The sequence below is a fragment of the Gorilla gorilla genome, chromosome 22 (assembly GCF_029281585.2).
Source record: "Gorilla gorilla gorilla isolate KB3781 chromosome 22, NHGRI_mGorGor1-v2.1_pri, whole genome shotgun sequence".
Lineage (NCBI taxonomy): Eukaryota > Metazoa > Chordata > Mammalia > Primates > Hominidae > Gorilla > Gorilla gorilla.
The window spans coordinates 44,886,352-44,900,571 of NC_073246.2; the positions used below are offsets into that span (position 1 = coordinate 44,886,352).

A 14,220-nucleotide genomic window follows, 5' to 3' on the forward strand; every position below is an offset into this window, starting at 1 on the left:
ACCCCGTCTCTACTAAAAATGCAAAAAATTAGCCGGACGTAGTCGCGGGCGCCTGTAGTCCCAGCTACTCGGGAGGCTGAGGCAGGAGAATGGCGTGAACCTGGGAGATGGGGCTTGCAAGTGAGCTGAGATCGCACCACTGCACTCCAGCCTAGGTGACAGAGCAAGACTCCGTCTCAAAAAAAAAAAATAAATAAATAAATAAATAAAAATAAAAATAAAGTTTTAGCCACCCACCCTGGCAGATTTATTTTTAGTATTGTAGGCACAGGGTCTTGCTATGTTGCCCAGGCTGGTCTTGAACTCCTGAACTCAAGTGGTCCTTCCACATCAGCTCTCAGAGTGCTGGGATTACAGGCATGAACCGCCGTGTCCAGTTAGACATATCTTTTTGGAGGACACAGTTACCCTCTACATGTACTAACTATACTTTGATGGTGGCCAAATCTGCGTTTCTAGGCCAGACTCCCTTGCTCAGAGTTTTAATGGGGGTGTCTGAGAAGCATCTCAAACTTAAAATGTCCCAACATGCCCTCCCCTCCCAGGCCACAGAAGCTGCTCCCATTGACTGTGGCCCCACTCTTGTACCCATTGACCGTACCTCCTCTCTTGTACTCATTGACTGTGCCCCTTCCCTTGTATCCACAACTTTGCCCCCTCCCTTTTACCCCATTGACTGTGCCTCCTGTGCCCTTTGACTGCACCCCCTTAGTGGCTCCAGAATGACGCTGTTGAGGGTGAGTCCCAGCTCAGCCTCTGGCCATCGTGGTGGCTGAGGCCACATTGCTCAGGCTTCTAAGGTGTAAGTGACATCACAGCAGTGCCTCCCGCGGATTTTGTGAGGGCAGATTGCACTAAGATGGCTCAGTGTGCTCAAGAGGCGACCTGGCTGCTGCCACGGCTGCTGCTGTTCTCACTGGACTCCTTGTTCCTTTTTCTTTCATTTGTTTGTTTTTGGAGATGGAGTCTCGCTCTGTCACCCAGGCTGGAGTGCAGTGGCACGATCTTGGCTCACTGCAACCTCTGCCTCCTGGGTTCAAGCGATTCTGCTGCCTCAGCCTCCTGAGTAGCTGGGACTCATAGGCGCATGCCACCATGCCCGGCTAATTTTTGTATTTTTAGTAGAGACAGGGTTTCACTATGTTGGCCAGGCTGGTCTCAAACTCCTGACCTTGTGATCCACCTGCCTCCGCCTCCCAAAGTGCTGTGATTACAGGCGTGAGCCACTGCCCGGCTCCTTGTTCCTTTGAACTGTCTCGCTCAGGACAGGATGGTAGTCCTTCTGCATCCTGCAAGACTTGGACAGGATTTCTTTCCATTTAACACTGTCTCCTAAAGTGCTGCTTTCCTTGGGGAACTTTGCTGTTCTTGCTAGTCCAGAACAAGTGGCACAACTGCCCTTGACCTCCACATGACCTTCTCAGGGCAGCCCAGACTCTAAATGTCTGTGACCTGCACCAGCAGCAGCAAGGCCGTGCCGGCTGTGGTCCAGCCCAGGTGCTCTCCCCCACTCTGCAGTGTTTTTCCACACCCATGCTGCAGGTGCTGGTCACGTTCCTGCTCCATCCTTCAGTGCGGAAGTGGCATTTTGCGTTTTTCTGTTGTCATGAAGCAAGTGCGCCACACTTACCTGTCTTATGTGTGTGTGTATATGAGCATGCCTATCTCAGTCTCCCTGAGCGCCTCTTTTCCACCCCTGTCTCAGGCCTCTGTGTTAGCTGTTCCCTCTCTCTGAAACACCAAACTCCCTGATCTCAGCGTGTCTCTCCAGTCTCGGCGTAACAGCATCTTCCCAGCGAGGCCTGCTCCGACCACACGGCCCGGGAAAGCAGCCCAGGCCCCCTCTCACTTCACCCTTTGCCCATTCTTGACCCTGTGTATTGTGTCTCTCCCTTGCCTGGTTTGTGTCAGGAAGGCAGAGGCCCTGCCTGTCCTGCTCACTGCCGCACCCCAGGCCCAGCATGCTGCCTGGCATGGGCAGGCATTGACTTGATATTAGCTGGGCAATGAATGACAGTGACTGAAAATGTAATAGCAAGTCAGGGCCTAGCACAGGAAAATAAGTGATTGCTATGTAAGTGAAGGGTTGCTAAGTAGGATTTGGGTCATAACATACTGTTAAGGATAATTTTTTTGTTCTCTACATGTAAAAATATGTATTTAAAAAAAATTGGATGTCGGGAGGCTGAGGCAGGAGAATGGCGTGAACCCGGGAGGTGGAGCTTGCAGTGAGCCGAGATCGCGCCACTGCACTCCAGCCTGGGCGACAAAGCAAGACTCCGTCTCAAAAAAAAAAAAAAAAGAAAAAAAAAAAAAAAAATTGGATGTCATGGGCTGGGTGTGGTGGCTCATGCCTGTAATCCCAGCACTTTGGGAGGCCGAGGCGGGCGGATCTCCTGAGGTCGGGAGTTCGAGACCAGCCTGACCAACATGGAGAAACCCCGTCTCTACTAAAAACACAAAATTATCCAGGCATGGTGGCACATGACTGTAATCCCAGCTACTGGGGAGGCTGAGGCAGGAGAATCACTTGAACCTGGGAGGCGGAGGTTGAGGTGAGCCGAGATCGCACCATTGCACTCCAGCCTGGGCAACAAGAGTGAAACTCGGTCTCAAAAAAAAAAAAAATTGGATGTTATGGAATGAGGGAGACAAAAAATGCTCTACGACTATTAACTGATGCTTTTCTGGTTTTGTTCTCCAGACATCATTCGCTTTTCACTCAAGATGATTTGATGTCTTATAAAATTCTGATGAACCATGATGGCTACACAGACATTAAGTATAGACAGCTATCAAGATGGGCAACAGGTGAGCTTGAACTTGATTCTGCATTCTAATTACAAATCAACCTGGCACTCAAGCATGGACATTGCTTTGTATACTTGCAGTTCAATTGCCATGAGGTTGCATGCTCAATGTTAGTATATTATGCATTTATTGTACATTCGTGTTCAGAAAGAAAAGCCATAGAATAATACTATTTCCTTAACTGATACCAAGATTGCCAGGAATCTTGACTTCCCTAAGTCATATGACAGTTTCTTGGGAATTTACCTTTTTAATGTCAGTGATTAGCACTGTTACTTTGAAAGAAAACCCAGTTGATTTTCATGATGACAGATTCCCATGTTGACTGGTGGCTCTTCTGAGTGTCTAACTGGATCAACTTTTGAATGGGAATCTTGTAGACTTGTCTCCCCAGTTGTAGGCATGAGAGGGGCTGTCCCAGTAATGAATTTGCAGGGGCCCCAGTGCTCTGTCTTTGTACCTTGCTCATGCCTGGATGGTTGTGCCATACACGGGCAGCTCTCCATTGCCCTCCCACCATAGATGAGACTTTGTTCTCCTGGAAGCTGTGGTGTTTTGTGCTTTTGAGTATCTGAGTGTTTTGTGTTCTGTGACCTGAATGAATTGAGGAGCAGGTGGATCGAGACTTGGCTGAGGCCCTTGTGGGCTTTCTTGGCCTGCAATCTTGTTAAACACGGTGTTCTGAACCCACTGGCATTTGGCTCATCATCCCACTGACTCTGGAGCCAGTGAAGGGATTTGGCCCTGCCCTTTACTTTCCTGCTCAGCAGGCAGGGGCAGTGCAGTACCCCCCCCCCCCGGCTCTCCTCCCCACCTCGAGGACTTTGGTGGCTAGGATCAGGCTCCGGAAAACTCATTGGAGCCATGCTGGTGAGGTCTGAGGAGGGGTTAGGAGCTGAGGCGCTGGGTCCCCCTTTCCCTGGTGGTTAGTTTTACCAACCAGTCCTTGTTCAGTTCCTGTGGCAGAGATTTTTGTTGGTGGTGGTGGTGGTGTTAGTGTTTTTTTTTTTCTTTGTATAGCAATTAAAGGAGGTAAATTCTGTGATGTAGTCAGCCTGCTTCCTTAGCCTAGAAGTCCTTAGTCCTTTGGTATTTCCAATTGACTTTTTTTTCTTTCTAAAATGCAAATCTAATAATGTCCCGCCTGAGCTCTCCAGTGGCTCCCTGTGGATTCCTGTGGGTTTCATGCAAAGACTGAGCTGCTCTGTGGCCCGAATCGCCTGGCCCCTCTGGACCCCAGGACGCCCCCAACATCTCTCCCTGGCATATCTTGGGCACCTCTCTGCCTGCCCTGGAGCACCAGTCCTCACTGTTCCCATCACTCTTCTCCCTCCTGCCTGCCAGGTCTTTGCTCCGACCCCACTGCTGCCTCCTGTGCACCAAGGCACGGTGGCCACCTCCAACACAGCCTGGTTGCTACCAGCCACCTCCTCCCAGGCAGCTGTGCCAGGTGCAGATGACACCTGGAGCACTGCCCTTTTCATACCCGAGTGTTTCCCAGGGCCTGGGAAGTGTTTCATCAGCATTATTTTAAATAAACATTGAAATATATCTACAGCGTAGACCTATCATAATTATTTTGCCATTTTTCCAAGGTTGAACATTTAGGTTTCTCTCTTTTCACAATCATTTTTTTTTTCAAATACTGAAATGAATCTTTTAAGGCTTCTTATTTTTTATTATTTATTTATTTATTTACTTATTTATTTATTTTGAGACGGAGTCTTGCTCTGTTGCCCCGGCTGGAGTGCAGTGGTGTGATCTCAGCTCACTGCAACCTCCGTCTCCCAGGTTCAAGCAATTCTCCTGTCTCAGCCTCCTGAGTACCTGGGATTACAGGTGTGTGCCACCATGCCCAGCTAATTTTTTTGTATTTTTAGTAGAGACAGGGTTTCACCATGTTGGCCAGGCTGATCTTGAACCCCTGACCTCAAGTGATCCGCCCACCTTGGCCTCCCAAAATGCTGGGATCACAGGCATAAGCCACTGTGCCTGGCCTTTTTAAGGCTTTTTATACATGCTGGCAGATCGCCTTACACAAATACTGTGTCCGCTTGGGCTTTATTGCTTTTATTTTATTTTTTTAAGAGAAACAAAAACAGTTTTCCTAATATGTTGTACCATTTATTTAAAGGCAGCAGAATAGAAGTCACCTTGTTGCAAAAACATTGGAGGGAAGAGAGCGCAGGACTGGAGGATGTGAGAGGCGTCCTGTGGGGGTGGGCGTTCATGGCTGGCCCCCAGTCTGTCTGGACAGTGGGGATGGCCCCGCTCCCATGAGGTTTCCTCGCCCCCGCTGCCCCAAGCTGCTTCCTCAAGGGGCAGAAGCATGGCCAAATCCACCGCGGGAGAAATGGCCCGTCCTGGTCCTGAGGAAGCTGAGGTCAGGACAGTCTAATCTGCTGCTCATGGATAACTAGAAGTTTACTTTCACGAAATTTTGTTTTTGTAAACTGATTTTTTTTAACGATTTAAATATTTTTTACCTAAATGACAAAGGCATTGCTTGTTTAAAGCAGTTTAAATGATAGTATCTTTAAAGGCTTTAAGTAAACACAGCTGGCCTTTTCCTTTCTGAATGCAGTGACATTTTTATGGCTATGTATTGCTGAGGTTTGAGGGTAGATATGGGAGAAGTTCAACCCTGTCCCAAATACGTAGCGTATGGGTTAGGTTGTGTCTGTGACATGGTAAGAAGACCTTGGACTATTTGTCTATGCTTCTCTGACTGTAGTATTGCTACACGTGAGGAGATATAGCAGTAGACGGAGGAGTAGATTGCACGTGTGCCGTTCTCTTCATTAGGCCATCGCCAGTGTTATTTTAAAATCATGAGCATTTCACAGACATTGGTTATCTCAGTTCTTAAGCAGTTTGGAAATTTTACCTTTATTTTAAAGCACATTAAATTCAAAGCTGTTTTGTTGGTAGCATTCTTTACATATGATTGCAGTCATACTGCTGTCTGGCAATTCCCCACTCCGACTGCATTCCTGTTGGAGCATGGAATACCTCGTAGTAGTTTGTGTTTGCTAATAAGAATTATCTTCCTCCTTTTACAGATGCAAGTAGTAACAGAGTTAAAGACAGAACAAGATCCAAACTGCTCTGAACCCGATGCAGAAGGAGTGAGCCCTCCCCCTGTGGAGTCTCAGACCCCGATGGATGTGGACAAGCAGGCCATTTATAGGTAGTGCCTGGGGTGCCGGCTGTGGGGGCCTCAGAGGAGTGAGGAGTGTCCACAAGTTTGTTAAAAGGAACACCAGAACTAGTAGCGAGGCAGAGTTGTGAGGTGCCATTATGATGTGATAACTGCTCGGCTGAAAATTTTCTCAGATTAAGATGTTATTTCTGGCCAGGTGTGGTGGCTCATGCCTGTAATCGTAGCACTTTGGGAGGCTGAGGCGGGCGGATCACTTGAGGTTAAGAGTTCGAGACCAGCCTGGCCAACATGGTGAAATTCCATCTCTACTAAAAATACAAAAATTAGCCAGACATGGTGGCACATGTCTGTAATCCCAGCTACTTGGGAGGCTGAGGCAGGAGAATCACTTGAACCGGGGAGGCGGAGGTTGCATTGAGCTGAGATCGCACCACTGCACTCCAGCCTGGGCAACAAGAGCGAAACTCTGTCTCTCTCTCACACACACACACACACACACACACACACACACACAAAGATGTTATTTCTAATACCTATAAAAGTTTTAGAATATCAATCTATAAATTTTGTGTAACCTTGCAAAAAGAAATATTCAGGAACAGATGATTTTACTGAGAATTCTACCCAACATATAAAGAAGAAAAGAGCAGCAAGTCTGCATAGTCTCTTTCAGGAAGTAGAGGAGGAGTGAATGCTTCCCAACTCACTTTATAATTAACATCACTCTGACACTAAGACCAAAGACAATACCAAATAAGGAAAATACAGGCCAATATCCTTCATGAACTTAGATGTAAAAATCATCAATAAAATATTAACAAATCAATTCTAGCAATATGTAAAAAGAATAATACATAGCGACCAAGTCAAGTTTTTCCTGGGAATGTCAGACTGGTTTAGTATTTAAAAGTCTGCCAGGCGCAGTGGCTCACACCTGTAATCCCAGAACTTTGGAAGGCCGAGGCAGGTGGATTACCTGAGGTCAGGAGTTCAAGACCAGACTGGCCAACATGGCGAAACCCTGTCTCTACCAAAAAATACAAATATTAGCCGGGTGTGGTGGCGCATGCCTGTAGTCCCAGCTACTCTGGAGGCTGACGTGGGAGAATCACTTGAACCCGGTAGGCAGAGGTTGCAGTGAGCTGAGATCGTGCCACTGTACTCCAGTCTGAGTGACAGAGAGTGAGGCCCTATCTCAAAAAAAAAAAAAAAAAATTTTTTTTTTAAGTTCAGCATAGAATTATATATAACTCAGCAATTCTACTCCTATGCGTATATATACCTAAGACAAATGAAAAAAGTCCACACAAAAACGTGTACATGAATTTTCATAGCAGCACAGCCTATCATGGCCAAAAGCTGGAAACAGTGCCCATGCCCATCAACTGATGAATGAACAGACACATGATGGCATCTCCATGCAATGCAAGAATATTTAGCAGTAAAAGGAATGAAGTGGCGGGCGCGGTGGCTCATGCCTGTAATCCCAGGACTTTGAGAGGCCAAGTTGGGCAGATCACTTTAGGTCAGGAGTTCGAGACCAGCCTGGCCAAAATGGCGAAATCTTGTCTCTACTAAAACAAAAACTAGGCCAGGCATGGTGGCTCACGCCTGTAATCCCAGCACTTTGGGAGGCTGAGGCGGTTGGATCATCTGAGGTCAGGAGTTTGAGACCATCCTGACCAACATGGAGAAACCCTGTCTCTACTAAAAATACAAAATTAGCCGAGTCATGGTGGTGCATGCCTGTAGTCCCAGCTACTTGGGAGGCTGAGGCAGGAGAATCGCTTGAACCCGAGAGGTGGAGGTTGTGGTGAACCGAGATCACGCCATTGCACTCCAGCCTGGGCAACAAGAACGAAACTCCATCTCAAAAAATAAAAAAAATTAGCTGGGCATCATGGCGGGTGCCTGTAGTCCCAGCTACTTGGGGAGGCTGAGTAGGAGAATTGCTTAAACCTGGGAGGGCAGAGGTTGCAGTGACCCGAGATCATGCCACTGCACTCCAGCCTGGGCGACAGAGTGAGACTCCGTCTCAAAAAAAAAAAAAAAAGGAATAAAGTACTGATACCTGTTAAAACACTGGTAAGCCTTGGACACTTTATGCTGAGGGAAACAAGCCAGACACCATGGTCACATGTTAGACGATTCCCATTTAGACAAAATGTCTAGAAGAGGCAAATATATAGAGACAGCAAGTAGGTTCTAATAGGCTGGGGTCTGGGAAAAAATGGAGAATGACTGCTATTGGATACAGGGTTTCTTTGCGGGGATCATGGAAATGTTCCAAAGTTGACGGTGGCAATGGCCGTGCAACTGTAAAAACTGTTGAATTGCATACTTTAAATGGATGAACTGTGTGGCATGTGAATTTTCACCCAACAGAGGTGTTACGTGAAGTAGTGCAGGCGTACACGCAAAGACATTCTCATGGAGTTGTAGAATGTAAATGGATTCTTTTTTTTCTTTTCTCCTCAGGCATCCACTATTTCCATTATTAGCTTTGTTGTTTGAAAAATGTGAACAATCTACACAGGGCTCTGAAGGCACAACTTCTGCCAGTTTTGATGTAGACATCGAAAATTTTGTAAGAAAGCAAGAGAAAGAAGGGAAACCTTTCTTTTGTGAAGATCCAGAAACTGATAATTTAGTAAGTAAAATAAATTTTATTTTTAGTTTTCAAAATGTGAAATCTGTTCATGAAATTTTAGGCTTCTAAGTAGAACTTTAGACTGCTTGTAGTTGTGCTAAAGGAGAGACTCATACAACTCTAAAAGAATTTTTATGGTGTGTGTAATGTGGATATCTCCAAGTCTTCCAGCCTTCTCTAGGTATCTTTTATTTATTTAGTTCTTATTTTTAGATTTATTTTATTTTTGTAGACACATCTTACTGTATTCCCCCAGATGGTCTCAAACTCCTGGCCTCAAGCAATCTTCCCTCCTCAGTCTCTCAAGGCCCAACCTACCCTTTCCTTTAAAAATAAAATAAAATAGGCCAGGCGTGGTGGCTCACACCTGTAATCCCGGCACTTTGGGAGGCTGAGGTGGGCGGATCACAAGGTCAGGAGTTCGAGACCAGCCTGGCCAACATCTGGTCTCGATGTTGGCCAAAGTCCCATCTCTACTAAAAATACAAAATTAGCCGGGCATGGTGGCACATGCCTGTAGTCCCAGCTACTTAGGAGGCTGAGGCAGGAGAATCGCTTGAACCCAGGAGGCGGAAGTTGCAGTGAGCCGAGATTATGCCACTGCACTCCAGCCTGGGTGTCAGAGTTAGACTCTGTCTCAAAAAATAAAAATAAAATAAAATAAAATAAAATAATTTGAGCCTCCATGCCAAATGGACACGGGGATTCAGTTCTCTGCACAGTGTTTGTAAAGGTCCGTAGGTCTGGGGTGTTCAGGTGGCATGTCTGTGACCTGCGTCTGTCCTTGGTTTATCATGGACATGGACACAAACTTGAGCTGTATTCTCCAAGACAGCTCTGTCTTTTTTTTTTTTTTTGAAACGGAGTCTCACTCTGTTGCCCAGGCTGGAGTGCAGTGGTGTGATCTCAGCTCACTGCAAGCTCCGCCTCCCAGGTTCAAGCCATTCTCCTGCCTCAGCCTCCCGAGTAGCTGGGACTACAGGCGCCCGCCACCACGCCCAGCTAATTTTTTTTGTATTTTTAGTAGAGACGGGGTTTCACCGTGTTAGCCAGGATAGTCTCGATGTCCTGATCTTGTGATCTGCTTGCCTCAGCCTCCCAAAGTGCTGGGATTACAGGCGTGAGCCACCACGCCCAGCGACAGCTCTGTCTTGAGGCTGACAGTGATTTGTGATGCCCTCACCCCAGGGCCAGGGCTCCAAAATCCAGCATTTTCTGTGCCCTCCAGAGGCAATGGAGAACATCTTGGTTCCGTCATCACTGGATTGCTCTGAACGAGCTGCACCTGAGGCACCTGTACAGCACTGTCAGCTTGGTCTGGGCAGACCACACTCTCTGGGTCTGCTCTCCTGCCAGAGTGTAACCACGTGTTTACTTCTCAGAGCTGGGTACACAACGATCCGGCATCAGGGAACCTTCACTGGATTCCCTTCGAGCCATCTTGGTCCCATATCAAAACCCTGGTTAGGGCCTTCAACAGAAAAGGTTTTTGGAAAACTCATTTTTCCTGAATAAATTGCTGAGGTCTTAGTTTTTAAGAAAATTCTCATTATATACTCGATGCTTACCATGAAATAGATTTTGTGGGTGAGTTATCTGACTTGGATCTGTCTCCTCCTCTCTGAGATGAGACTAACAGTGCATGCTCTTTGGGTGAGGATCCGATGCTCTCTCCACCCATGAGTCTGTGGTCCGCATCCATCTTCCCATTGGCCCACACCTGGCTTGGCGCAGTGAGTAGAGCACAGGTGTCCTCTGCACCCCACTAGGCTGGCAGGGACCAAGGTTCTCCTCACTGGTGACTGTTTAGCACAGGGCCTAGCAGAATTTGACACTCCATCATTTTTGTTACTGAGTGATTCATTTATTCACTGCATAGATACCTACGAATTCCTACCACCAGATTTACAGGTGAAGGAGATGGGCTTTGGAGCTGCTGATTCACAGGCAGCTGGTGCTTATGAAAATGGCTGCATTATTGGTATTAGTTATCTATTGCTGTGGGACAAATTACCCAAAATGTAGTTACTTAATATAAAACTATGCAACTTTGGCCAGGTGTGCTGGCTCACGCCTGTAATCCCAGCACTTTGGGAGGCTAAGGCAAGTGGATCACCTGAGGTCAGGAGTTCGTGAACAGCCTGACCAACGTGGTGAAACCCCATCTCTACTAAAAATACAAAAATTAGCTGGGCATGGTGGTGCACGCCTGTAATCCCAGCTACTCAGGAGGCTGAGGCAGGAGAATCACTTGAACCCGGGAGGCAGAGGTTGTAGTGGGCTGAGATCGTACCACTGCACTTCAGCCTCCAGCTTGGGCAGTAAGAGTGAAACTCTGTCTCAAAAAACAAAACAAAACAAAAAAAATGATATAACTTTTAGAAAAATCGCAAGAGAAAATCTTGAGGATCTAGAACTAGGCAAAGACACCAAAATGGAACTTTATGAAAATGTAGCACTAGCCTAGGGTGAGTGTGGATGTGTCCCTATTTGTGGATGTAGAAACAGGAGTAGATGAGGGTGAGTCACTTGTCCTGCCTGCCACAGAGCGAATCAGTGGAAGGGCTAGGCTTTGGCTCACAGCCCACACACCTAGCACTGGGATGCACCGAGGTCACCACCATGCGCCTTTGTCTTCCCTGCACACCAGATGCAGCCAAACACCAAAGCCCAGGTCAGTGGCACCGGAACAACACATCAGTTTAGAGGATTTCTGATGTTATTCCACTTTGGTTATTGGCAGTAGAGATGGTTCCATCTAATGAGTAAGAACTGGTATGTAGGATCATGATAACTTACAATAATGCCACCTTTTTCTCTGAAAGTCTTCATTTTCTCTGCTCTAGATGGTAAAAGCAATCCAGGTTTTGCGCATTCATCTTCTTGAGCTGGAAAAGGTTAACGAACTCTGCAAAGATTTCTGCAGTCGATACATTGCTTGTCTAAAAACAAAAATGAACAGTGAAACTCTGTTGAGTGGAGAGCCTGGAAGCCCGTACTCACCAGTGCAGTCCCAGGTACTTACGTTTGGGGGTCTCGCTTTCCCTCTCTGCCACTGTGAACATCTGCATTGAGTCATGAGACCACCAGCTCTTTCAGAATTCACTGGGTCATCTTAATGACTTTCTACAAGAAGGACCCTCTAGGTCTCTGACCCCAGCCTGGTTTGGGAATGAACTCCCTCAGATTATGAAGTGAGTCCTCAATCTGCATACTGGGCCCCCCCGGTCCCATGTTTATGGAAGGCACAATTCCATTCATTTCTTTCTTTTATTTCTTCTGAAAATATTTTACTTATTCTTTTGAAAAATTGTGTAAAATACACATAATATAAAATTTACCATCTTAGCTATTTTAAAATTTACAGTTCAATGGTGTTAAGTTTATTCACATTGTTGGGCAACCATCAACACCATCCATCTCCAGAACTTTCTCATCTTCTCAAACTCAAACTCTGACCCCATTAAACACTCATTCCGGATTCCCCCTCCCCTAGCCCCTGGAACCCACCATTCTACTGTCTGTCTCTGTGAATTCGATGACTCCAGGTCTCTCATGTTAAGCGGAATTGTACAGCGTTTGTCCTTCTGGATCCTTTGCTTGTTTCATTGTGCAGAATGCCTGGAAGGTTTATCCATGAGGAAGCACTATTGTGTTTTAGCCATTCTGATGATATGTAGTGATATTAATATTTCTTTGTGGTTTTAATTTTCATTTCCCTGATGGCTAATAATGTTGAACATTATTATACCCTCTGTGTATTTTCTTTGATAAAATGTCTGCTGCTTATGTCTTTTGCCTTTTTTTTTTTTTTTTTTTTTTTGAGATGGAGTCTCACTCCATCACCCAGGCTGGAGTGCAGTGGTGCGATCTCGGCTTACTGCAAACTCCGCCTCCTGGGTTCATGCCATTCTCCTGCCTCACCCTCCTGAGTAGCTGGGACTACAGGTGCCTGCCACCACACCCGGCTAATTTTTTGTATTTTTAGTAGAGACGGGGTTCCACCATATTAGCCAGGATGGTCTCGATCTCCTGACCTCGTGATCCGCCTGCCTCGGCCTCCCAAAGTGCTGGGATTACAGGCATGAGCTACCATGCCTGGCCGTCTTTTGTGCATTTTTTAGTTGGATTTTTTTTTAACTTCTGAGTGTTGAGAGTTCTTTGCTTATTGTAGATACTAGTTTTCTGTTGGATATATGGTTTGCAAGTGTTTTCTCCAAGTCTATAGTAGCTAAGTATTTTTTTCATCCTCTTAACAGGCCTTTTTCAGAGCCAGCCTTTTTAATTTTAATAAAGTTGAATTTATTAGGTTTTCCTTTTATGGATCATTCTTTTGGTGTCAAGTCTAAGAACTCTTTGCCTAACCCTAGGTCCCAAAGACTTCATCTTAAGTTTTTTCCTAAAAGTTTTTAAATAGAGACAAGTTCTCACTATGTTGCCCAGGCTGGTCCCAAACTCCTGGGCTCAAGTGTGAACCACCATGCCTGGCCTCAAAAGTTTTATAGTTTTACATTTTGCATTTAAATCCGTGATCCATTTTGAGTGGATTTCTCTATAGAATAACTCTCAAAGCTGGGCACATTGTTTCCTCCCACCCTGTGATTCCTTTTCAAAATTGTTTAGCTGTTCTGGTTCCTTTGCCTGTCCACATAAATTTTAGAATGCTCTTGTCTAGAGCTACAGAAACATCTTGCTTAGATTTTGATAGGAATTGTATTATACCTGTATATCAATCTGGGGACAATTGACATCTTTACTGCATTGAGTCTTCCAATCCACAGGTATGGCATGTCTCTCCATTGATTGACAACTCTGATTTCATTCATCAGTGCTTTGTAGTTTTTGACACATAAGTTGTGTACATGCGTTTTTAGAATTATACCCAAGCATTTCCTTTCCTGGCCTGTGCCATCTTGAATAAGAGTGGCAAGAGCAGACATCCTTGCCTTGTCACCACCTTAGGGGACACCTTTCAGTCGCTCACTGTCGATGATGTTGGTTGCAGGTTTCTTTCTAGATGCTCTTTATCAAGTTAAGGAGGTTCTCCTATATTGCTTTTTTTCTGAGAGATTTTATTTTGTTCAATTTTGTTAAATGCTTTTCCAGCATCGATTGATATGATTGTGTGATTTTTCTTCTTTAGCCTGTTAATAATGGACATTACATGGATTGGTTTTTTGAATATTGAACAAGCCTTCTATTCCTGGAATAAACTCCGCTTGGCCATGGCACATAATTCTTTTCATATGTATTCTTGAATTCTATTGGCTAATATTTTGTTCAGCATTTTTGTCTATATTTGTAAGGGATATTGGTGTATAGTTTTGTTTTTCATACTGTCTTTGGTTTTGGTATCAAAATACACAAACTTACATAAAATGGATTGGGAAGTATTCCCTCCTGTTATTTTTTCTGGAGATTATGTAGACTTGGTGTTATTTCTTAAATGTTTGAGAAATAGAATTGATCTATTTCACCTAAGATGTTAAATTTAGGAGTTTAGAGTTGGTCTAGTATTCTCTTCATAGCCTTTTGGTGTTAGCAGGGTCTACAGTGATCTCTTCCTGTTTTATTTCTGATATTGATCTTTTGTGTC

The 14,220-nt window shown here is 45.4% G+C and overlaps 1 protein-coding gene across 4 annotated transcripts in view; it reads left to right on the forward strand.

Moving 5' to 3' along the window:
• The window catches only part of PKNOX1 (PBX/knotted 1 homeobox 1), a 62,558-nt gene that overhangs the window by 30,553 nt on the left and 17,785 nt on the right, over nucleotides 1-14,220 (forward strand). For all 4 annotated transcript variants that reach the window (XM_031005200.3, XM_031005201.3, XM_063702786.1 and 1 more), the window contains exons 2-5: nucleotides 2,705-2,811; nucleotides 5,874-6,001; nucleotides 8,453-8,624; nucleotides 11,471-11,641. In XM_031005200.3, coding sequence (XP_030861060.1) covers nucleotides 2,761-2,811; nucleotides 5,874-6,001; nucleotides 8,453-8,624; nucleotides 11,471-11,641 — 522 coding nt within the window. In that variant the 5' untranslated portion in view covers nucleotides 2,705-2,760. The remainder of the gene's footprint in view (nucleotides 1-2,704; nucleotides 2,812-5,873; nucleotides 6,002-8,452; nucleotides 8,625-11,470; nucleotides 11,642-14,220) is intronic.